The sequence below is a fragment of the Manacus vitellinus genome, unplaced genomic scaffold (genome assembly GCF_001715985.3).
Source record: "Manacus vitellinus isolate BGI_N305 unplaced genomic scaffold, ASM171598v3 scaffold_14_pilon, whole genome shotgun sequence".
NCBI lineage: Eukaryota > Metazoa > Chordata > Aves > Passeriformes > Pipridae > Manacus > Manacus vitellinus.
The window spans coordinates 9,100,853-9,125,047 of NW_021939063.1; the positions used below are offsets into that span (position 1 = coordinate 9,100,853).

General features: G+C 40.8%; 2 protein-coding genes across 7 annotated transcripts in view; one reads left to right on the forward strand and one right to left on the reverse strand.

The window, feature by feature from the left end:
- On the forward strand, nt 1–4,832 carry PDHB (pyruvate dehydrogenase E1 beta subunit). Its single transcript, XM_029958318.1, has 9 exons — nt 1–145; nt 247–419; nt 491–553; nt 637–672; nt 764–1,049; nt 1,768–1,878; nt 2,502–2,593; nt 2,878–3,019; nt 3,321–4,832. Exons 1-9 carry the CDS (start codon nt 1–3, stop codon nt 3,464–3,466), a joined length of 1,194 nt encoding a protein of 397 aa, XP_029814178.1. The 3' UTR covers nt 3,467–4,832.
- PXK (PX domain containing serine/threonine kinase like) overlaps nt 4,637–24,195 on the reverse strand; it is a 24,827-nt gene continuing 5,268 nt past the window's right edge. The window contains exons 3-18 of one of the 6 annotated variants that reach the window (XM_018068417.2): nt 24,000–24,186; nt 22,010–22,087; nt 21,792–21,865; nt 20,877–20,951; nt 19,569–19,673; nt 19,328–19,429; nt 18,524–18,685; nt 17,090–17,207; nt 16,572–16,650; nt 14,378–14,426; nt 13,604–13,681; nt 13,103–13,189; nt 12,793–12,862; nt 11,770–11,829; nt 8,613–8,694; nt 5,587–5,694 (exon numbers count right to left, since the gene is read on the reverse strand). In XM_018068417.2, coding sequence (XP_017923906.1) covers nt 8,639–8,694; nt 11,770–11,829; nt 12,793–12,862; nt 13,103–13,189; nt 13,604–13,681; nt 14,378–14,426; nt 16,572–16,650; nt 17,090–17,207; nt 18,524–18,685; nt 19,328–19,429; nt 19,569–19,673; nt 20,877–20,951; nt 21,792–21,865; nt 22,010–22,087; nt 24,000–24,138 — 1,332 coding nt within the window. In that variant the 5' untranslated portion in view covers nt 24,139–24,186 and the 3' untranslated portion in view covers nt 5,587–5,694; nt 8,613–8,638. The other 5 variants (XM_018068415.2, XM_018068414.2, XM_018068413.2 and 2 more) reach the window with 5 other exon arrangements.

Consider the following 24,195-nt stretch of genomic DNA (forward strand, 5'->3'; position numbering starts at 1 on the left):
ATGGCGGGCTGCAGCGCTCTGCGGCACCTGGCCACGGGCGCCCGCCTCGCCCCGCGGGGCCGCGCCGCGGGGACCGCTGGCCTCGCACCTCCAGCAGCTGCAAGCAGCGCAGGGGCTTCCGCGTCTCCGCGCCCGCCGCATACAGGTAGTCTGGGAGGGCTGTCCCCGGAGAGGGCTCGCGCCCCTCAGGGCAAGGGTCCGGCCCCGGGCGGGTGGGCTGAGCGATGACTTCGCCCCCGGGCTGAGGGGACTCCCGGCGTTCGGGGAGCGCGGCCGTGCCCCCGCTCAGCCCGGCTGCCGCTGTCTCGCAGGTGACGGTGCGGGACGCGCTGAACCAGGCGCTGGATGAGGAGCTGGAGCGGGACGAGCGCGTCTTCCTGCTGGGCGAGGAGGTGGCTCAGTACGATGGCGCCTACAAGGTTTGTGGAGGCCGTTGGCGGGCTGGGAAAGGGCCTCAGGCGGGCCGTGACTCCTGTCTCCTGCCCTCCAGATCTCCAGGGGCCTCTGGAAGAAGTACGGGGACAAGAGAGTGATCGATACCCCGATATCCGAGGTGAGGCTGCCCTGTGTCCAACCCCGGTGATCCCTCCATCAGCTGCTCCCTGCTCCTAACCCCTTGGTTTCCTTCTCTTTCAGATGGGCTTCGCAGGAATCGCTGTCGGAGCTGCTATGGTTTGTACATTTGCATTTTTCCTCTTCTGGTTTTAAAAATTAAACTATTTTTAGATAAAAACACGCTAATACATCTTAACGTATTTAACAGGCAGGGTTGAGACCAGTGTGTGAATTCATGACATTCAACTTCTCCATGCAAGCCATTGACCAGGTCATAAACTCTGCTGCCAAGACCTGTTACATGTCTGCAGGATCCATTGCTGTTCCCATCGTGTTCCGGGGCCCCAACGGAGCGTCGGCCGGAGTGGCTGCCCAGCATTCCCAGTGCTTCGCAGCCTGGTACGGGCACTGCCCTGGGCTCAAGGTCGTCAGTCCCTGGAGTTCAGAGGACGCCAAGGGTTTGCTGAAAGCATCGATCCGGGACGACAATCCAGGTGAGCACGGGCAGGTCATGGCAATACGTGGTGCTCAATCCTAGGGAATGGCTGTTTTCCCCTCCTGCCCCATTTAAAAGATACCACAAAAAAATTGTTAAACCGTAAAGCACTCAGGTTTTCTTTACTGCAGTAGGGTACTTACAGAGACAGAAGGGTTTACTCTTTCCCTAACAGTCACCTGCCTTGCTAACAGCAGACTGATTTTGTGCTGTTGCCAGGTACATGGCTTTAGTGTGAGTTTTGTTCCAACCAGGAAACCTGGAAGCATTTAAAAATCTATCATAAAGGGATTAAAAAGGATGAAGTTAGGAGGCCTTCCTGCATATACAGTGCTTCAATATAACTCATCATGAAATTCAAATGATAAATTCAGAATGTCACTAATTGAAAGCAGGGCCACCTTTGTCTTTATTTTTCACAAACGTGAATGAAAAATGGGAGACCTTTCAAAAAGTGGTGATCGTAACATTGTGCACTGAAAGTAAAATACCTGATCTCATTTCAGACTAGTCGTAGACAGCTTTCTAAATGCTTCAGCATTGAAGTAAAGACTCTGATTTACTTCTTTTTTTATTTAATTGCTTCTGCAAACATGCTCCTCACTCCCTTGTTGCTTGGATGGGTTTAGTGTATTGAGCTGCTGCAGGACTGCTAATGGTGAGTGCAGCCCTGTGCCTGCAGACATACACGTTAATCCAAGTATGTTTTCTTCTAGTTGTGATGCTGGAAAATGAATTACTATATGGTGTTCCCTTTGAAATGTCTGAACAGGCACAGTCAAAGGAATTTGTTATTCCAATTGGAAAAGCTAAGGTAGAAAGGCAAGGTAAGCTGAGAATATGTTTGTTTCCTTATTAACTGACCTGGTTGGGGACTTTTTTTAATCTCAGCTGTTCAGGGTACTGCTGTCACAGGGCACAGAAAAGTATTTCAAATGTTAAGTGTTCAAATGTTCTTCTATCCAGTAGTATGATTTCATGTTCTGTTACCCTTTTAGGGAAACATCACCTGATAATCCAGATCTCAACTAAAAAAATACCCTTCTAAAGGATTTGTTCCATAGTGTAGAGATGAAGCAGGTGATGGCTGAAACACTTCTTTCCTCACCTAAGTATATAATTTTTGTCAAAAATGCAAAAAGTGGTCATTGTAGCGTTTAACCCCATTTGTTCATGATTTACCACTAAATTATATGAAAGTTTGAAAAGGATAACTTGGTAATTATATTAAATACCTCTTCAGTTCCCTGAATTCAAGGGTGAAGTTTGTATCTTGGCATAGGTCTTCCTCTTTTCCTGCTATGTCTGGGCTCAGCTTTTCAAACAAACATAAGGAACTGAAATTTACAAGTGAATCTAAATGTTAGCCTGAAAGGAGCCTGAGGTATAGAAAAAAAAGCTTTAAATCTTAAGGAGTTTTTTTCTCTTTTAACACTTGTTTTTCTTCTAGGAACTCATGTTACATTAGTGTCACACTCAAGACCTGTTGGCCATTGTCTGGAAGCAGCTACTGTACTTGCTAAAGAAGGTGTAGAGTGTGAGGTGAGTGGGGTTTCTGTTGCCTTTCTTTTTCCCTGAAAGGGGGAAAAAAGGCAGAGTGTCTTCTCACGCAGGCTCTGCTCACTTCGGTGTATTAACTACAAGCTGCTTATATTTTTAAGTCCCTTTAATAGCATGTGCCTTTCATGTTTCTGAGTTAGAAATTTTGTTAAGACCTGTCTTTAAAGTCCGAACAGATGAAAGTGCTGAGGGGCCCTGTACCCAAACAGGTGGTGACTGACAGGCTCAAGTCACAGCAAAGCTCTCATTATCCCTTTTCCCCCCAGGTTATAAACCTGAGAAGCATTCGACCAATGGATATCGAAACAGTGGAAGCCAGTGTGGTAAAGACAAACCATCTTGTCACTGTAGAAGGAGGTTGGCCCCAGTTTGGAGTAGGAGCGGAAATCTGTGCCAGGATCATGGAAGGTACCAAGTTTTGCAGTGCATGTCTCAATCTTGTTCCCTACTATAAATCCTGAAGGCTTCTTGATAAAGCCTGGCAAAGGCAGAGTTAGGGGTTATAGCTGAGGAGCTGGAGCTTGGCTGTCTTGCTCTAGAGATTTTTACAGGGTGGGTACAAAAACCACAGTGCATGAAGATAAACAAGCGGGAACAGCACTCTCTGGAATATTAGAGCTATAGGAACAAAACTGTTTAAATAGAACAAGATACAGAAATCAAGAGAAAACCACAGTACATGGCAACCTGACACTGTCTTCTGTTTCAGGCCCTGCCTTTAACTACTTGGATGCTCCAGCTGTGCGTGTTACCGGCGCCGATGTCCCTATGCCTTACGCAAAGATCTTAGAGGATAACTGCATACCTCAAGTGAAGGATATAGTATTTGCAGTGAAGAAAGCTTTGAATATATAAGTTGTAAATAAGTCTTTTAAAGTACCTGCTTTACAAAGCATTATTGGTGTTGGGCAAGTTGTATCCATAATTTATGTTCTATAAGCTACGTGAACTTTTGTACAGTGGGGAAAGTATAGTGACCTCCCAGAATATTTATATATGGGGTTATGCTCCCTAAGCCACACTTCATATATGCAACAATGTGGTAATGCTTGTGTTCAGCAGTACAGTTGGGCTAGTGCTACTGTTTGTGGAGAAATCCCGTTCTAAATTCAGAGTGAGGAAAAAAATCCTCCATTTTTGCTTGGCTTTAAGTACCAGAGGAACTGTGTCAAATCTGCTGGTTTAGTGCACAATTGCAGAGAGCAAGAGTAGGCCCCCAGTGCTGTAGAGCTGTAGGAGCCCATGGTCACAAGGCCTATTAGAAGGGAATGACTAGACTGGATGGGTGAAGCCCTGCCTGCCAGTGCAGCTCTGCACAGAGGCTGCAGCAGCCCACAGTGTGGGTTAAGAGGTGGTGACCCTGTTTGGTTTAAAGAGGGCTCCACACATGCAGAAAGACTTCTGCACAAGAGCTTAAATAAAGATCCTGACCCTCTTCAGTAGGTGATGGGAAACACTACCTAACTTTTCTTTACTCCCTGTCACATAGAGTGATTAAAAAAATGCATGTCCAGATGCTTGGCTTTTATGGCTCAGCTCCATGTGGGTGTCTGTAACTCCTTGCCTGGGGCTGACAACAGCACGTTCCCACTGTAGGTCTTGCAGAGCAAAATGAGTTCCTTTATTCAGCTGCACTGAGCCTGAGTCTGAAGCAGCAGTTGTGCAGATTGTGTGTGAAGAGCTGGGGAGCAGTCGAGGCAGACTTTTGGCAGAACACCACATCCCAGGGTTTGGCTGAGGGTTAGTCCTGCCAGGCTTCCCTCAGCAGCTTTTGGTACAGAGGGAAAACTGCCCTGAGGGGCCTGTGCAGCAGGGCCTGCTCTGCACCCCGGGTGCAGTGGCTTCCCAGTGAACAGGTGGAGAGGACATACCTCTGTAAACAGAAGAGCTCAGGTCCTGCTTCAGGGAAGGGCCAGGAATACCTTTCAGGGTATTCCTTTTAGCAGAGGTGCTGTTAAGTTCTTAGGAAGTGTGGCTTGCAGGTGCCAATCCCAGCTGAACATACCCACCACACTGCTGAAGGAATTCCATTAACATTTTAATAAAAATGACTGAATATCACAGGTTACATGAAACTTTGTACAGACATTCTCTGCATAGTAACAAACACTGATGTACTTGAATTTTAAAAAATGGATTATCTATAATCCTTTAAAGTGCAATTTGTTTAAGATTTTAAATCAAAAAGGATCTTTCAATAAAGTTTAAACTGTAGAATTAACTTGAAGTAACTTTGCATTTAACTAAATCAAGAATAACATCCCAGTGCCCTCTTAACTCCCATTTCAACTGTTTCCTCATTTAAAAACACTTTCCCTTGGAGTGGCAGGTAGGATGTCCATTTAAACAAGCTTAATGAGACAGCATTTTAACTCCACCAGCAAATATGGTGGGAATAAGATTTAATTCTCCAGTTCCCTCACCTGTGCAGTATGCTTTAAGGGTTGGATTATCTAAAACAAAACTTGTTGATTCAATGCAGCAAGAATTACAATGAGTTACAAGTGCATGGAAAGAGTTGAAAAACTGAGCAGACTAAAACTACATCCCTGTAATTTGAAAAAAAGGGGTGGAATAGAGCTAGGAAAAAATGCATTAATTCACCGTCATCATGGTCATTCCTATTTTCAGATTTTTATTCAGCTATATAGAAGCTGCTGTACCCCTGCAATTGTAGCCAGAGAACACAATTCTTGAAACCCAGTAAAGAATGGAGTACTTATCACAGCATGGGGAGGCAATTCGGGCAGGGCAGTGCTGCTCGAGGAAAGGTGAAATCAGGCAGAACGGAGCTCCAACGTCATCAGTGCTGGTGGGTCAGTTGCTGGTCAGGAGGGTCAGCACAGGAGGGGGAGAGGGAATTCAATCCTGGAGTGACCAGTGGCCTCAGCTGATCCTGGGAGCACTGTAGTCGCACGTCTGTGTTTTCTTCAGAGTTCCTTTCTGAAAGTTTTGGATGGAGCTGAGCAAGGCTCCCCGGCTCGCACTGACGTCGGGCTGCGGCGTTGGCACCTCTGTACTCAGGGGAGGAGCTGCTGGTGGCAGGGGTGGTGGAGGCGGTGCTGGGGGGATGGACGATGCTCCTGTTGAGCCAGGGAGAGAAGATATAGTTTAATTATGCCAGGGGTGTCCTGCCACAAAGGACTGTGGCTGCTTGGCTGGACATGGTCAGTCCTGCACTACTCACATCATCCCTTGAATGCCAGTGGAATGTGAAGAACAGAACAGATGGGAAATGCCTAAGTGATCAAATCCCTCTATCTGCAGGTGAGTCGTGTCATCTGAGACACCTCTGAAATGAAGCCTGAAGGGCCTCAGTACTCAGGGATGCAAAACATGACTCAAATGTGATCTTCTGAAGGAAATGGAGATCACTTAATGGGATTTCCCAGCTCTTGTTTTTGCCTAGTAAAGCAGTTTGCTTTCTGGGACATGAACAGTAACAAAGACTGGAAGCAAATTTTACTACCTGTTCTACTTACTTAACACACTTTATGTTCTTTGAAGGACCATATCATTGTAATATTTGTGATGACCATTTTGCTTGGTCAGATTATATTCCATTTTTAAAGTACTAACTGCAGATAGAGTTTTCTGGAAGTGTTTTACACTTCCGCAGTCCACTTTCTTCAGACATGTTGTAACGAATGCTTGTTGGACAGACTGAATGAACCACAACACTGTGACACACACCTCTTGCCTGCCTCTCCTGTTCCCACCACCCACCTTTACACTCTGGCCTTGCTCTCTACCCCAGTCAAACATCCATCTCATCATTCCTCAGCATCCACGTCCTGACTCCCTGGGAAGCCAGAGCCCACAGCAGTACATGTGGGGAGCTAGCCCAGCAGTGAGGGCCTGCATGGAGGTGCTTCCTTGGCAGTTCAGATCCAGGCAGGTGGCCTAATTTGCCCCAAGCTGCTCTGCCAAACACCCTGATCTTGTGCAGCTCTGCTGCTGCACATTGCACCATCATTTCTACACAAGTATAGTAATAATAATAGGCCTATCTTGTCTCATATATTCTGGAAGGAGTAGGGGCATAATGATTAGTATCTTAGAACTGTTCAGCAGTGAATTTTAACTGCATCATCTAGATCATAAGTTGTTCCACGTGAAGACTACAGAGACAAATGGCACCTATAGTCTAACACTTGCTCTCAGTAGCTCTAACCTACAAAGAGAAATATGCTGGTAAGTGGCAAGAGTAAGGATACTGGACAAAACAAAACAGCATGAGGGCAACCAAGACATTGTGGTTACTGAAGTAGAACTGCTTGCTATGAAGTGAGAAAATACCAAGCAGTTGAAGGACATTATGCCACACAGACTCGAGGTATTTGATGAAAGATAAAGCTCAACTGCAGAAAAAAAGCAGACGAAAGTTCTCTGTGCTCCATTTTTCTCTCAATTCCTCACACTTGTTTTCAGACTAACAGGTAGCAGTAAAAACATCACTGCTGTTATTAAGCAGTTATTCTACTAGATGAAAGACATAACTCAAAGCTCCCTCATTTTCTATTTGTACTAGTCTTTGAAGAGAGACTTTTCTCATACAGGAGCAAGCTCAAAATGCAGAATATTCACACAAAGCATCCAATTTTGCCAGTGTACATTAATATGTGCTGTGATTGTAGCACTTCCAGCTCTTCAGGAGAAATTCTCATTGGCATGAAAGCCCTCTGTGAAAACAAAACAATGGAAGTACATATTGAGCTCATCTTCACTCTCTTCCCTTTCAGAGGAAATACTCAAATCCTAACAGAAATACCAGAGATCAACTGAAACAATTGAATGTTCCTGGTGCATGTGGATCAACTGTTCTCTGAAGTAATCGAAACATAACACAATGGTTTCTAACTTACCCAAATCTGCTTTTTACACTTGCCAAAGATGTGAGTCAATTTACTATTAGAAATACTGGAAAACCATTCCCTGGGTCAGAGCCCTGTTTCTTACATGGATAGACTGCCAGGAAAGGAAAACTTGGCACTTTGCCAAAGGAAGAACATGACCAAGAACAGTTCAAGTAACCATTTTATGGCTGAAGTGGTCAAGCAGAAGCTGTAGGACTGGCACACCAACCTGTCCCCAAACAGATCAGGGGAGCTGCTGTAAGAGCACCAAGAGCAGCTACTCATATATGAAATGGCTTCAAAGAGATGCAAGAACTGCAGAGAACAAAGCCAAGATTTTTGTCTGGAATTGCAAGGTGAGGCTGAAGAGGCTATGCAAGTAGTTGTACAAGATGCAATAGGGAATTGACCACAAAAACAGAGGCCAGGACTCTGCAGGGAATACAAATACAATGGTAACACGTGCAGTGGAAGAAGGCACGTTTGACAGAGAGGGGGAGCAAAAAAGACACAAAATGCTTGGATGACTAAGTATTATTAGGCCAAGCTTCCATGTCTGTCTTCAAATTTTGGTCTGGTTATTTTACAAAGGGGGTAGAAAAGACAGGGAAGTATAGGGGGAGAGGTCACCTTCCTTTCTCGAAAATTGTTAAATTCCTCAAGACTCATTGTTATTGAAATAGAGCTGCTGACAACATCATGCAATTAAACTCTTGTGAGACTGATAACAGACAATGACACTCTTACACCCGAGCTCTGCCTTAAAACATAAATACAGGGTTCAGAACAGTATCTGACTAGCCATGAGCATTACATATTGAACCTGGTAATTAAGAGCATGATTCCAAAAATCTTCATATCCATTCATTTCAGTTAGTCAGTCCAAACCAAGCTGTCCTTCCCTTCTTGACATGAGTGGTGAAAAGGACATCTGAGTTCACACACAGGTGTAGTTACATCTATAGATTAAACTGTTCTGCCCAACAGTGATATATTTTCCTGTATTTACTAGAAAAAATCACTTAAGACAAGTGCTCAGTTGTCAGTAGGCCTTTCCAATATACATGCTGGAAGACATTGCCTGCACACACACGTTCTACTCATTCATGCAGTTGTAAGAATAAAACACTCAAACAAGAACTTACCAAGGGTTTTTACAGGGACATTTTTGTTAAAAGAGTGTGTTAAAAGGAATAGGAAGTAAATCAGATGCTGTAAACTTGATGCCTGAATTGAAACAAAAACTTAATTATGAATTTAAAGTGACAGTAATAGTGCAAACAGCATTAAAAACTTGGCTGAGAATGGGATGCGAACAAAGAAAATCATTTTAGGTTTTAAAGATGCTGCATTTCATTAAAATAATCTGTAGGAACATTCAGATTTTTTTCTTCTATTCCCTCCCAATACTAAGTTCAAGATTTGCATTCAACTTTCCCATTTAGAAACAGAGCATCTTTAAAGAGATAAATCAGCATTAGCTTACTTTTCCGAAAATTCACGTTCAAAATGATGCATGCTCTATTGAAGACAGCAGAGAAAGAGAGAGGACACAAGTTAATCATCTGGTTCTCGTGTCAAAGTAAGAAAAACAGACACTGTTAGCTGAAAAGTTAGTACAAAAGTCAATATATTCTTATTCACTGACAAATACGAGGACAGTGGATTGACTATTTCAATATACATTTACAATACTTTGTCCAATTCCGAATAACAAACCACTATTTTCCACACTCTAGGCAGTATTGTACTTGATCACCAAATACAAAACAAGTGCTTCCAGCTGCACATGCCATAATTCAACCTTTACAGGATTAAAGTGCATTTAGAGAGATTTAGCAAGAAATCTGCAGGAAGATTAGCCACAGGAGATGAAATCCATTCAGTTCAAGGAACACTTCCTGCTGTATTAACACCTGTATTTACACTCATGAGTCAGAGACACTCAGGAAAAGCGCTTCCTAAAGCATTCAAATTGTCTTACAGAAAGGTGAAGGGCAGGCAAGATGCACCATATGGATGCCAATGAAACCTATATTGTGCTGAAGGATTTAGAATAACTGGCACAGAAAAGATTGTTAAGTACAACTCTCACTTTGTTCCTGCAGAAAAGCCCAGGAAAGCAAAAGTAACATCCCACAAACTTTTCTCTGTTGTAAAACATCATGCTGGCATTTTATGGTATTTCCAGTGGACACCTTTCCCCTCAAAGCAGGCCATGCACTCAATCCTACAGCTGCAACTGTAGGAAAGCCAACAACTATTTTATTTCTTAGTCTGTGTTCCATCAACTATACCAAGCACTCTGGTGCAAGCCAAGTCTCACAAGGCCTTTGTTCAGAGACAAAGCACCTCTCAACGTGTGAGAAACCCCTGAACAGGTTCTTCCCCAGGACATGTCAGCCTGGAGCCCGTTCCCCTTTGGTCAGTGTCTCTGGCTCTGCACATACCCACACACCACACTGATTTACCAAATGATGGCAAGAGCTTCTGCTGGGTGCACTTTTCCTCATCAACCTCAATTTTGCCTTGGCATCACATCACCAGGATGCTTTGAGGTGCCCTGATTCTAACACAACCACACCCAAACCACACAGACAGACTGAAAGCCTCATGCCCTTTTGAGAATCATCTCACCACACTGATACCTACAAGCAATTTTGGTTTAGAGGTAAATACCCTTAGTAAGTACAAGGAAACTGGAAGAGAGAGAGACAAGCTACAAAGGCATCACTTGTCACTAAGTCCCACCATGGGGCCAGTGAGTCTTTCACTGAGCCAGTAATAGCATACCTGCTTAGAGCAGCTAAAACTACAACACTGCTGAGGAAAATTTCAGCACACTAGTTTTCTCTTAGCACTAATATCCAAAATTTCTTCTATTAATTCTACTCACAAAAGCATTCCTGAAAATGTGCCACTTGCCTGTACACTTCATGAACAACATCCAAGCCATCAGCTCACTCAGCCATTTGAGTCACATCAACACATAAACCTGCATCACATGCTTAAAACTTGAAAAAGCTTTCAACCAAGTTCCAACAAGTCCAAGTTAAAACATAACTAAAAGGTAGTTTTATTGAAAAAGAAAAAATTGTTTGCATCTGTCCATTTTGGAGGCACAAGGTTTTCTTTTGCACTTGTAGCTACTTCTTTATTAAAGTTGCAGCAAACCCTCCAGCTAACACTGGGTGCATCCTGAGAGCAGCACTGTTACTGTGCAACACAATAACACTAATTATTTTGTTTAGGCTAAGTGGGAGAAATTAGTTCCTAAAATACACATTTCTCATACCCTCACCTTGAAGGAGAAATTACTAATTTGAATTTCAGCATGACTGATTTGAATTACATCAGACTGCAGTGTCCTTTGAAAGATCATTCACAGCAAACACAAATTTGATTGTATCATGTTAGTTACTGAGTTGTTCTGTGTAGAAAGTTCCTGGAACTAGAAGTCCTATGGCATGAGTCACCATAACAAACAGCGATGCTATGGACTGCTTCCCCTCTAGAAATGTTTGCCAGTGCTCCTCTTCCAGCCTTTCAGCCTGAAGAACATCCACTGTTGCTCAATACTCAGATTTGTAATCAAACTTTCAGAGTATTTCTATTGGTCACTCAAGCAGATCCTTCACCACTTCGCATCACCTGTCCTAAACATTTGCAAAACTGTCTGCACAGCTACCCTGCAAACTGAAAAACAGAACTGGTCAAAAATAATAAAGATATTATTTTTAACCCAAATCAGTCTCTATGAGCTCTACTGGGTTATCAATGGGCTGTAGCACAACTGGGGAGATTTACACAGCCTAAACCACTGAATTTGTCACATCCAAAATTTCTGAAAATACATCACAGCAGTACAGGAGTAAAGAGACAATACACAAGGGATGAACAAGCAGTATTTCAGAGTCAACAGACCATTAACACCAGGACAAATGCATACTGCAACATGAGGCCCAAAAAATGTCTGGAAAGTAGCAATGTCAGTAGGCCTGCAGTAAAAGAGACTTTGAAGCAAGTACTTACACTCTATGGATAAATCATATCATGTATATCTCAGGAAAGGTTATTAAACGAAAAAGAAAACTATTAAAAAGTTTTCTATGGCCCTCAAAGGAGAGCCATAGAGAATGGCTCACATGCCCACACTCAGGCTGACACAAGATAATTGTCATCTCCATATTCCATCCTTGAAAACCACAATCCCTTAGTCATCCTTAGAAATAACACCCACCACTGAGGAGCAGAGGGGAATAAAAAAACCCAAAACCATAAAATAATGACTCTTGAACTTACCTGCTGTAGAGGGCGGAGTGGGGGATGATGGAGATGTTAAAGGGGAACTTGCCCCAGAGCCTGCTAAATAAAACAACAATCTAGTAACTACAGCTGTGACATGGCAGCTCAACAGTCAGACAAGACAGGTTGTTGGAAATAGGCCAACTTTATCGATTGAAGATCCAGTCCTGCTTCCATTGAAATCTTGGGAAAGATTCCCATTCATAGGAACAGTGTCACTTGGACCCAATCTGAACAGAGCAGCTTTATGGTACAGAGCATCAGAAGATCTCCAAACACATAGGAAGTGCATTCAACAGTATTCCTCAATGGGAAACACTTCTTTTCTGCTGCTTAGGCTGTTTGATTTCAGCATCCAAATTTTGTTCCCCTCAAAAGTTGTGCCACTGCATGGATGGCACCCATCTCTCCTAAGAGATGATGTTCAGTCAGTTGCTGTACTCCACAAGTTACTCTGATATCTAACTACTCCACAACAAGCTGCTTTTGGACACATTTTAGCCAAGCAAGTCAGCTCTTTTATCTGTTCCATAGTACCAACCATACCTTCTAACTAAATAAAGACCTGTCAAAGGCTCAGTTGTTTTGGAATTTGGCACTGAAGCAGCAATTAAACAGATAATTCTCTCATTCATCCTAACACCTTACTATGTAATACAGATCACCATAGTCTCCCTGAAGACTCCATTCTTAAATAGCCCATATAATGAATATTGTTATTCAACTCAAATATAAAACAGAATAAAGAGACTGATTGGTTTGGTTTGGGTTCTTTTTTGAAGAATAGAGTACAGACGAGAGGAAACATTAAATTAAGCAGCTAAAAACCTAACTGACAATATTTTTAAGCCCTCAATTTATCTATTGCTAAATACCCAAAGCAGTGGTTATCAGGCTTTGGTAGTCCAATATTAGTATGTAAACTGATGGTAATCCTGGATCTTTTCGGACAGAAAATGACAGTAACAACAAAAGAAATGACACAGATGTGTAGAAGCAAACTTTTCTCTCTGTAGTTACCTGAGTTATTTGAGTTGCTGTATTTTGCTGAGTGCTCTTCCCCACTTTCATAGGCAGAACGCTTTGACTTCTTTGAAAGGAAGCAGAGAAAACAGAAGATGGGAATGAATAATCACTTTCTGTTATAAGGATTGAGCTGACAAACAGATTTCTAACAGCCATCTGCTGTATCACACAAAGTTTATCAGTAGTGCAGACAAACACAGGACAGAACAGAGCCACGTACCTGTGGCTAAACCTATCCATGCTAAACATGCAAAAAATATACACATATTTTTCTGTGTGAGAAACCCATTTAAAGATTTCTTACTTTTCGTGCTAAGATCTTCCTTTTCTTTTTTTCTTCTTCAGAGCCATGATGAGATTGAGCTCTTGTCAGCCTTCTGTGCTGGTGAATCTTCAAAATGAAGGAAAAAATAGAAAAAGAACCATGTTAAGATCTTAAATGTGTTCAAACAACACATTTGGGGTACAAGAAAATATGCTGTAGTCAGTTTGTTTAGATTTATTTTTTCATTTTTTAGCTTTTATCTTTACTGTTGCTGGTAAAGGATAGAGGCTCATACTGCAGTTAAAATTATCCTTTAACTTGGGAGCCACTGCCTGTGAAGCTGCATCACTTAAAACAGTGAAATGCCACACAGTCAACAGCTGTTCTACAAGTCCTCATACTGCATTTTTAGGAAAGCAAATCTGTTGATGAAAGTCTATATTACTCAAAATCAATTTTGAGTAAAAACTCATTTTCTGTACATAAAAATGATAAGAGGAAATGAAATATCTGTAGGAAATAAAGAAATGCAGACATTACCAATTTCTGTTCTTCTGTTAATCGCTTTTCTATGCATTCCTTGGAGATTTTCAACGCCTCTTTTAGCTTGGTAGGAATCTAATACAGAATGGGGAACAAAAACATAGCACAAAATGTGATAAAGGAAAACAAAACTTGACTGCTCACACCTCACCACTCATCTCATCACACTGCTCATCTAAAGCCCCAAGTTCTGGCACCATTCCTTTAGTGAATAGAAAATAAGACTCTAGATGCATGTTTTTCCACTCAGAAATAACAGCAGGGACAAAGAAACTCTAAAGGCTGGGACAGGTGACTATTTTGATACTCCAGTCACATCCCCAAACTGCCATGAGGCTGACAAGACACATGGCACGTGTTCCAGGAGAAGTGCCCTGGGGCAGCTCCCCAGTGGGACCAGATGTGGCTCCCAAAATGCCCCAGCACTGGGGTGGGCAGCAATGTGCTGATGGTCTCACGTAGCAAAATCAGCTCCACAAGGTGCTTCCTCTCACTGCAAGGGACCCACATTACTTGGCAGCTTCTGCTCAGATAGAGCATCATCATTAGCTACACAAATGGGCTCCAGGACAGCAACTGCACTTGAACACTCATGGGTCACATCATGGTCCCTTTCTAAGGATACAATTCAGCACAGGAATCCAAATGCTGCTGGAAAGAACAATAAAGGCAAATAAAGCCAGTTCTCCTCTACCTTCTCTGTCAATTAATGTGTAGATACTCACAGCCTGGCACTTCCATAAACATCAGCAAATCAATGTTCAACTCTACCTTAAACTGTGGTTTCTCAGAGTTTGTTAGCAGGACGTCACTGAATAATCTGTGAGTGGATAAAAACAGAGGAATATTATTTCCAAGAGATAGGGAAAACCACAGCAAAAATACTACTGGTACTGTTCATTTAAACCCCTCTTTCTTCCTTTCCTTTTCTGTCCTTATCCCTAGGCCACGGTTTAGTTTTTTCCACACGTTTTTATGTACTGCTTTTTATTTTCCAAGCACCGCTGTAATATTAGCAGCATCCAACACTCAGAATGTAGTCAATACTGATGGCAGAGAAAGCAAGTTTATCTGAGATATTTTGAAGGTTGCTACAACAGGTACAATTATCTAAGGCAGAGAAGAACAGCTTTTCCTTAAAAGCATATGGATTCTTTAATTATAAAAGATCTCCAGGGGTTTTATTTTAAATTTCACCTAAGCAAAATCATTGTTCTTGTTAGGAAAATTCTCTTAGCACTATTGTTTTAGTATTAACAAGAAACATGTGAAAGGTCAATGAGTGAACTTAACATTTGACAATATCTGCATTCTTGCCTGCATTCCGCAAAAAGGCAACTAAAGCAAATAATCTAATATTTCTGTTCTCCCCTCTATGGTGCCAGGAGCAATGCTTAATCCTTTTCCATCCAAAACAAAGACACTAGAGGGCAATGGTAGTCTGAAAATAAACTGGTTAGTCTATTTCAAAATACTTTGTCCTGGAGAACATACTAGAAAACTGTCCCAGAGAGATCTCAAACCCTGCTCCAAGATAAATATTTCTGAGATCTTTTGTTGCTGTTCACTATGGAAAATTATCATAGACTTACACTAGGAAAAACAAATTCAACTCTAGAATCAAGTTAATTAAGGAGAGTATTCCATGAAAAATTCAGAAATAAAGCAGACTTGAAAATACTTTCAAAAAGCCATGACAATTCATCCTTGTTTACAGGGCTTTCTGATCCTTTGATTACATGTTCTTATGAAAATAAGAGAAGTCATAATTTGTATGGCTATAATAAATAGATATTTAAATTACATTAATTACTTTAAATTACATTCATGCCATTGCACATCTAAATAGAACACTTTTGTGAGGAGTATTGGTATGAAGGAGATGTATAATATCTTAAATATCAGATGCAGCTGGGCAGCTGGGATTGTTTGTTCAATTTCTTTTAAGACTTGTATATTCCTGTATTCACAGAGTTTTCTTACAGTATTTTTCCCCTGTTTACAGTCTCCTCTCCACCTTCCACCTCCTTCAAAAGCAGAGGAAGGGAGGAGGAGAAGGAATTGAAGGATGCAGTGACTCCCAACCAGGAAATTTGAACCTGAGAGCATATTCTAAATGCACTGCAATCTGTGTGTTGTGAGATCAGACCCAGATTTAGGTATGGAAAATCTGTCATTTATTAGGTCCTGACTCTGGCACCTCACATAAGGAAAAATAAAAGAACTTCCCACCAGAACTGTGGTTCTGTGGCTCAGCACACTGGTGACATATCACAGCACAGGGACAGCAATTTCCCTGGAAATGCTGTGTCTCAACTACAGGCAGTTGTGATCTCCACTCACTCACATGCTGACAGTGCTCCCTTCCTGCATCCTGGCCTTTCCCCCCCGCCCCTCCCTGCCCTCACCCCTTCACTGCATCCTGGGAGGACAGCCTGTTAAGGAAATTTAGTCTGTCTATGCTTCAGAGAATCCCAAAGCCAACCCTGCAAGAAACCAAACAGAACTTCCACGTAGCATTTCATACTCAGAGCAAGTCTAAATGTCACTGCTGAGCAAAGCAAGAGATCTATTTCACCAGTCATAAGTAAACTGATAGCAAAATCTACCGAAGTAGATTTGAAGGAGACATGCAAAAAGACTTATTCTAAATCTTTTAAATCAATCTGTACATGATCTTAGGCATACTTGCATTACTTTAATAGCTGGATTAATTTAAATCATGCTAACTAAAGTGCATTCATAACAGCTCCAACACACCAAGAGACAAAAAATGTTAAAAGTACATTCATCATGTTCACAAGGGATGGGTTCTACAAAGCCTATCAATTTTAAAGCTTCATTTGGGACACTTCCCTCGGAACAAGAAGCAAACCTTTCTAAAAAGAAACGAGCAAAAAGGCTCTTCCTCCTGAAATAATTAAAAACCTTGCTATGAGTATAAAACAAGTAGAACAGGACTTACGGCATCTGTAAGAGCCGTGAGACAGTTGGCATGCCATTCTTCATAGCTTCACAGGTCAGAATGGATTCCAACACTGACACTACCAAAGAAAGAATAAGAATGAACACATTTTTGCACGGCAGGACAGCAAATGATTTAGAATGAACGTCTGTGTGATGTTACCCTAAGTATTGCATCAACCAAGCAGTGATGAAGCTCTGTGGCATGTGTTTTTTATTATAGCGTTACTATTACACACACAAACTTTTCAAGAATGTTAGACATAAGGCAAGGAATCCAGGCATCTCATTACTTACTAAACACTGCTTTATCACTCAGCTAAAAAAAAAAAAAAGGTTTTACTTATACACTACATACATTTCATGAAGAACACATTTTCACTTTGACCGAATTATTCATTCTTTCTGGTCATAAGCTGCAAAGATCTCAGGCTGGTATTTCACAGCACTTCAGCTTGGGTAAAAGTTAAGAGTGCACCTAGGAAGCTGTGACTGAGATATTCTCCATTGCATACTAACCAACAAACACTGAGGGTGCAGGGGGGAAGCTCTCTACTGGAATCGTGTCTGGGGGTCTTCCATATGTCATTTCATACAGTAAGTGTCCAAAGCAATGTACATCAACACCTTCTAAAGTCTGTGGAGGAACAAAAAAAATACAGCCACAACTCATTAGTTTTCTACAACTGGTTAACCCATTGCAGAAAAACAGTGATTTTGCACATGAAGATAGAAAAGAGGAACCACTAAGACAGTTCTTAACCACAACCACTTCCCTGCATAACTCTTGCTCAAATGAAATCTTCATGCCTCAAGCTAAAGCAGACACCACTGTCTTCCTGTATGTGATGACAAAAATGTGATAGCAGCATAGTCAAGTTCTGTAAAAATGTGTGAAGTTGTAAGGTCTTTTCCTACAGCAGTTTAGAAAGCCACACGTTGACAGAAATCCCAACCAAGCCCATTTTCTGAGCTAAGTCAAACAGCAAAGAATGAGGTTCATAATAGGACCTGCTGCCACTTTACAGGGAGGCAGATAAAAAGACAGAAAAAATGCATATCAAACAAACCTTGGAGAGCCTCCCTTGCTCCTCCTTAGGTTTGTGCAAGCTGTACATACATTCTAAGCTCCCACACAGCATATTTCCAAGATTTCTGAATTGCATTTAAACAGAAAGGGCTCCTCTGACTGGAAGATGCTCAGAGCTTTGATGGCACTAACAGATTTGGGCTAACCATGAACTTTTGATCGTTTCTTTGACAACACAGCAGAACTTGTTTAGCAAGGTCAGCAAGCAGCTATCTCGTGATGCTGTATGGAATTTATTACAATGAGAGCCTAAAGGCAGGGCAAGATGCTGCTGGATTGCTGCAACAGGGCAAATTTGTTTTCATACTTTTGCAGGAAGATAATATTTTGCTTTGCAAGCCTGCAGTTAACAGACACTCTTCAAACAAATAAAAACCAGCTTTGAATAGCTAGACATCTGCAAGCATCTCATCAATTTTCACAGTATTCACCAAAGACAAGGCTGATTAATATTCCCACCTAAGCACAAGTAATAAGCTGTGATCACTGGACAGACATACAAGTGAAAAAGTGTGGTAGAGAATAAGCACATTCCTACGAAATATAAGACCAGGGTGGAAAGAGATCTTAAAACAACTGTACTTTACCTCTATTTGTGCCAGCATTGTTATCACAAAAATACTCACCTACATTCCCCTTTTACCTGCTTACCTTTGGCCTCAGCCTCACTCCAGTGTGCTGCAACAAAACTGCTGTGCAGCCAAACAGTGATTTGGAGGAAGCAGAAAAGGAATTTGATGGAGAAAAGATCAAATTAAAAACAGGGGCTTGAGAGAGGTTTTTTTCATTCTAGTCAGTTCTCCACAGAGGTTCAGGATAAAGAGATGCATAAGACTCAGTTGAAGTAATTGTCTGAATCTTACATTAATTTTCCGAAACTGTGAAAAGTACGATCGATAAAATGATGGAAGTCCCAACAAGGAATTTTCTAGATCCAGTAACTTGCAGGTATCCCCATCCAACATCACATTGGCAGAGTGAAGATGGCCGTAAGGAAATCCCTTCTCATGCAAGAATTTTAATACCTGAAAAAAATCCAATGCAGAAGCACTGTCACAAGATGCTCTGATGATCTCAAGATCATAAGATCATCAGTTTAAATGCTCCAATACTGCAGCAGATACATAATAAATGAGGCCCCCATTTGGAATGCTTGCTCAACTTGATCTTCTACATCATCTTTGCCTGACTATTTGTTCCCATTTCACTGGTAACACTTTTCACAAAACAAACATTTGATGCTGATCCTCAAAGCAGCAACCTCCCAAAAGAGATCTGGAAACCAAAATTCACAATACTACTGAATATAATAGTTTGAATTAAAAAAATTTTAAAAACACATGAATGACCATGTATTTATGGCACATGTTCTGTTGTCTATTAATTACTTCTTTTCCTTTTTACACAAGGAAAAAACTACAATATCACCTCTCTCCCACTTAAACTCCACATGCACCAATTGCTTTTTTTTTTTTGGTCATAAATGGTCTCACACACACATATCTAAATTCAACTCTCAGCAGCTAATCTCAATTCACATTTACCTTTGAAGTCTGCTGCTGAAATAAAGCTTCTGTGCTCAAAAGTTTGTCTACTTTTCTAGCTAAACCAGTTGGCCTCAAAAAAAAAATCATAAAGGCAGGTAAATAAAGGAAAGAGAAAAGTACCTCTAATATTTGCCTTCCATATGTTTTTATTTGCTGAAGCTCAAGACCTTGAATTTTTTTAGGATTGCAATACTTCTTCAGGAATGGGTCTTTTGGCTTTGCCTTTTAAAAAAATACACATATAAAATATCATGCTGAGAAAAGTCAGTATTTGTCTTAGTTTGCTCAGCAATAGATGGCAAACACTTTTATAAAAGACATATTATGGTCATTCCATATCCATGTGGGCGGTAGACATTACCTTATAAATAAGGTCCTTTAGTGTCCCTTTTTCACTGAATGGTCTAATAACCAGTGCTGAAGATTCATTGGCAGTGGCAAAAGTGATTTTGTAAATATAGGGATGCTATCAAAAGAAGAAAAACCGTAGGCAAATTTTAGATGACTGGTTCTGTAATTCATTTGTGTTCAATTCACAAGTCAGAAAGGATCTGCCTGAATTGTATATTTAAAGCAATAAATTGGATTCTGCCAATGACATTGAATAACCCATGCAAATAAAACTTCACTAAGACATTATTCAATTTGCACATAAATTAAAAAAAGAAAATCCACTATCTTTTTTTTTAACAAAACAGACTGGCAGTTTAGACAAATGAAAAATACTGCACTTATTCATGAGCAGCTTTACTGCATGTTTAAGTCATGATAAGCTAGTAAATTCATTCCCAGTTTTATACAACTATGGCACATAAAGAAATTCAGCATTAATAGCTGTCATAACAGTTTTATGTCTTCAGAAATTATTATAACAACTTTGCAAAACCAAATGAGAGAGCAGAGTTGTAAATAAATTACAGACACAACACAAACACCAATTGAAATTGCTAGTCAGGAGAAGACCCCTTGTTCATGTCTTATTTTAATACAAGTTTCAGTCTGGCTGGAGTGTTGAACAGCCTGGTTTTCAGCCTCTCCTGTTATGGGCAACTGCTGAGCTCCAGGACTGCACAGAGATTTACCAGTTTAAATACTATCCTTTTCAGCCAGTCTCTCACACACTTAACATCCTCAACTCCTTTTGGAGTCAAATGCCAGTTTTTCAGGCAGAGATGCCTACTGGATTTATAGCATGGCATTGCACAGGAGCTTAAATTGTACAGCTTCCATTGTACCTCTACTTAGATACTCTTTTTAAGTTCAAAGAACTGAAAAAACATAACAGTCTTTCCACTGCCTCATCCACTGCTGCCTGAGAATATCCCCAGCTCATGGGCTAGCAATTACACCTAGGTAGCACTATCCTAACAGCCTGAAAGTGTTGAGGAGCTGAAATAAAAGCTCATGACCTCACAGTACCGCACAAGAAGAAAAAAAATTAAATTAACCACAACACTGAATCTCCTGTAGTAATCCTGCAGGATTGTTATTTGTGCTGAGAACATGTTGCTTCACATTATATGGGAAATGTAATTAAAAGGTTTGCAAACCTTTAAATGAAAGCAACTCTAAAATTACAAACTGTCTACTAGGCTACATGTGGTTTTGCAAGATGAATCCTTGACATGCACTTCTCTGCACAATTTAAAAGTCTTCAAGTATTACTCACAGAACAGGAAGAAAGAAGTTTCACAGCATACTGTAAGTCTTTGTCAGACAAGTACTTATCAGGGCCAAGATCAGCCTGGAAATAAATAGGAAAAGAATGGCATCATAAAAGATTTTGTATTCTATAAAGAAAATGTGATCTATATTCTACTCTGGCAAATGAAGACAGATGTTTGAAGGTATATTTTGAAGAGCAAGCAAGGAAATTATACATACAGAATGAAACCTGAAGAGGCTGAACAAGGCCGTGGTTTCACAAACAAAATGTGTGACCATAAACATTACTGCCTGTTTCCTCCCCCAGATCTGACATTCATTACTACCACTGAATGAACTCTGCCAACTCCAAACTGAGGGACTGTGTGCATTGTGAACTGATAAGGCACCTTCTTCCTCTGCACCAAGAAAAACTTCCCTCCTATTGCAGGCTTTAGTGATCTCTGCTCTCCAGTGAAGTCTCACAAACAGCACTGCTCATACAATTAAGGCAGCAGCACATTTTAGCACAGGAGCAAAAGCAAGTGTTGTCAAAGGACCAGTTCATTTCTCTCTTGCCTAATAGTTTGTCAGTACAACTAAAGATCTGAATAAGAAATCTCACCACTTTAGAAAGGATCATCTTATTATTTTCAGTGAGCAGATTTATATATGGTCAACAGCCACATCATTACAACTAAAGAATCCTGAGGTGCAGGATTGGGAACAAATGGCCATGCACAGAAACTTGCAAACTGGATTTGCCACCAGAGGAAGGAAACACAAGAAGTTCCCACACCACACATCCACCTAAGGGCTTTCAAGGCTCTCCCAAAGCCTGAGCTCTTCAGCCAGCTCTCTGACACTCTCACATGGTAGTCAAAATAAAATCTTGAGTGAAATTGAGAAAGACTTGAGTATGAGATGAAGGCATATATACCCAGCTTAACACTAGCCGTTCCTTTGGTTGATTCTTTATCTTCATTAAGAAATATTTCTTACGTATTCGCCAACCTATAAAAAAAAAAGTCATCAGCAGCTTTAATTAAACACAACAGGACAAGGTCTGTAAGTAAAGACTTAAGATTGTAATCTTAGGACAACTCATACACTTGGAAAAAAATCAGACAAGCTTTCATGCACACATGCTCTTCTTACCTATATCTTTTAATGGTTCTACCACTTCCCACTTTGGCTCTGATCGGAAGAACATTGAAACGTGCTGTAAGGCAATTTCTGGAAAGAAAAATGAGAAGAAGGGAGAAAGAAAGTAGAAAAGAAATTAAAATGTTTTAAAGAGACTATATCATGTAATTATCCACATATTAGGTAAGGTTCAATGCCAGAAGGAAGCCTGCAGGAATTCAGACTAAAAGTCAGCAAAATCACTTCAAAAGGAAATCAGATAAAAACACAGTTAGAGGGCATTTGCATTTTTAACTTGATAACTCAAATCCAGAGAGAAAACAGAGAAAAGCATTGCTTGGAAAACTTAGCTTAACAGTCTGCTTTCTATCTCTACTAGATCTACATTTCCGAGTCTAAATCCAATGCTCACAGCTCAGATTTCCCACAATAGGAGTACACAACACTAGATCATGAAATGTTTCTGCTATACCTGTAAAAGTACTCACTTTTATCTCTTTAATGTGCATCTATATTGCCATTACTACACGTAAATTATGGAAACTAAACAGTTCTGTTTCACCATGTGTTATTCTGCCCTTTTCTGTGCAGACGAAGGTATTTGGCCAGCTATCATGAACCTACATACATTTGGGGGGCTGGAGGGAGGACACCTGTCTTGTTAGTGAATTCTCCCACAGCTGGGAACACAACTGGTTTATTCATGAAGTGACCCAAGGGGAAATCTCAACAAGAAGTGGTGACAGCAGGGGGAGAAAGGGAATCATGCTAACAAGGAATTTTCTCTAACATGGCTAATCTTGGCATAGAAAAACAGCAAGAAGGTAAGGATGTGTTGATCTCTCCCTCTATACTGTATATACACTGTATCTTCTCTCTATATAAATATGCTAGAAAAAAAAGTGCAATAAATATCATCTCACTGCTCCAGTGTTTAAAAAACACAAACCGATGGTCTCTAAAGACCACAGGCAATGATGTCTGTGCTACCAACTTCCCAGCAACTGGCAGGAAACACAATCTTGATGAAAGTTCTCAGAACTAACACAGAAGTCACAGTGTCTCCAAGAGGATTTAAATTGCTTGCTCAGCATTAGCCAGACAAACTGCATCCATAAAGAGTTACTAAGAATTTACAACTCCTGCACAGCTTATCATAAACATCCGGTAAATGTTCTTTGCACTTTGAAGCTGAAGACACCAGAATGTTACATAAAGGGAGAGAAAAAAGACAAGTTAAAAGGAAGTAGTGAGTTCCTGCTTCAGGAGACTCTGCTTTTATGAAAACAAGCTTTGCATTTTGCAAAGAGTTGGTTTGCCCGTGAACTAAATCTGTGGAGTGGGTTTGATCACTAAGAGGAAGTTTTTTCAGTCTGTAAGACAAATATTTAATGGTTTCCAATAGCTGAAGTAATACAAATTCAAAGAAGAAACATTTAGTAGAGAAGAAACTGATCACTGGGCTACCATTGTAAAGGGATACAGTGACTGTCCAGTATTTGTGGGAAGAAGGTGTCTAACTTATTCAAGCCTTGTAAAAGTACTAAACCTAGCTCAAACAATTATTTCTGGAAGTCTCACATCCCAAAGCAACAGTAGGAGCTGGACAAGATGACCACAACTGTTCCTGTTGAAAGATTCAGTGTTGAGAAGACTGGCTGTTTTAGCAGAACATGGAGTGGACAAACTTAACTCCACCTTACACTCTGACAGACAAATGACTTCCCAACAGCAACCCTCTCCATTTATCACCAACTCTCCCTCCCCCAAGTTCTGCTTATCTTGACCCTCTGTGAAATAATTCAAATATTTAGATTTGACAATCTCAGCCTGATCCACGTACAGAGCTGGAGAAGCCTTATCATAAATAATCACATGCACAATATCACAATTTTGAAGGTTGTTCCCCACATGTTTTAGTGCAGATCCTTGCCAGCATTCATGGAAGATACACACACATCCTAAAGTCAAACTGTAATGCAGTTTTGTACTTCCTACTTACCAGTGTAGTTTACAGAATAGCTGTTTGGGTCCAAGAATTTCTTTACCAGTTCACAGTTAGACAGTATGTGATGGGTGGTAATTACATCGAGATAGGCCTGAAGTCCCTTCTGTCTTTCAGCGATGAATTCACGCTCCATATTTCCAATCAATTTTTTTGGAGGAAGAGGTAGACTTAGAGTTGAGATCTTAAAAAG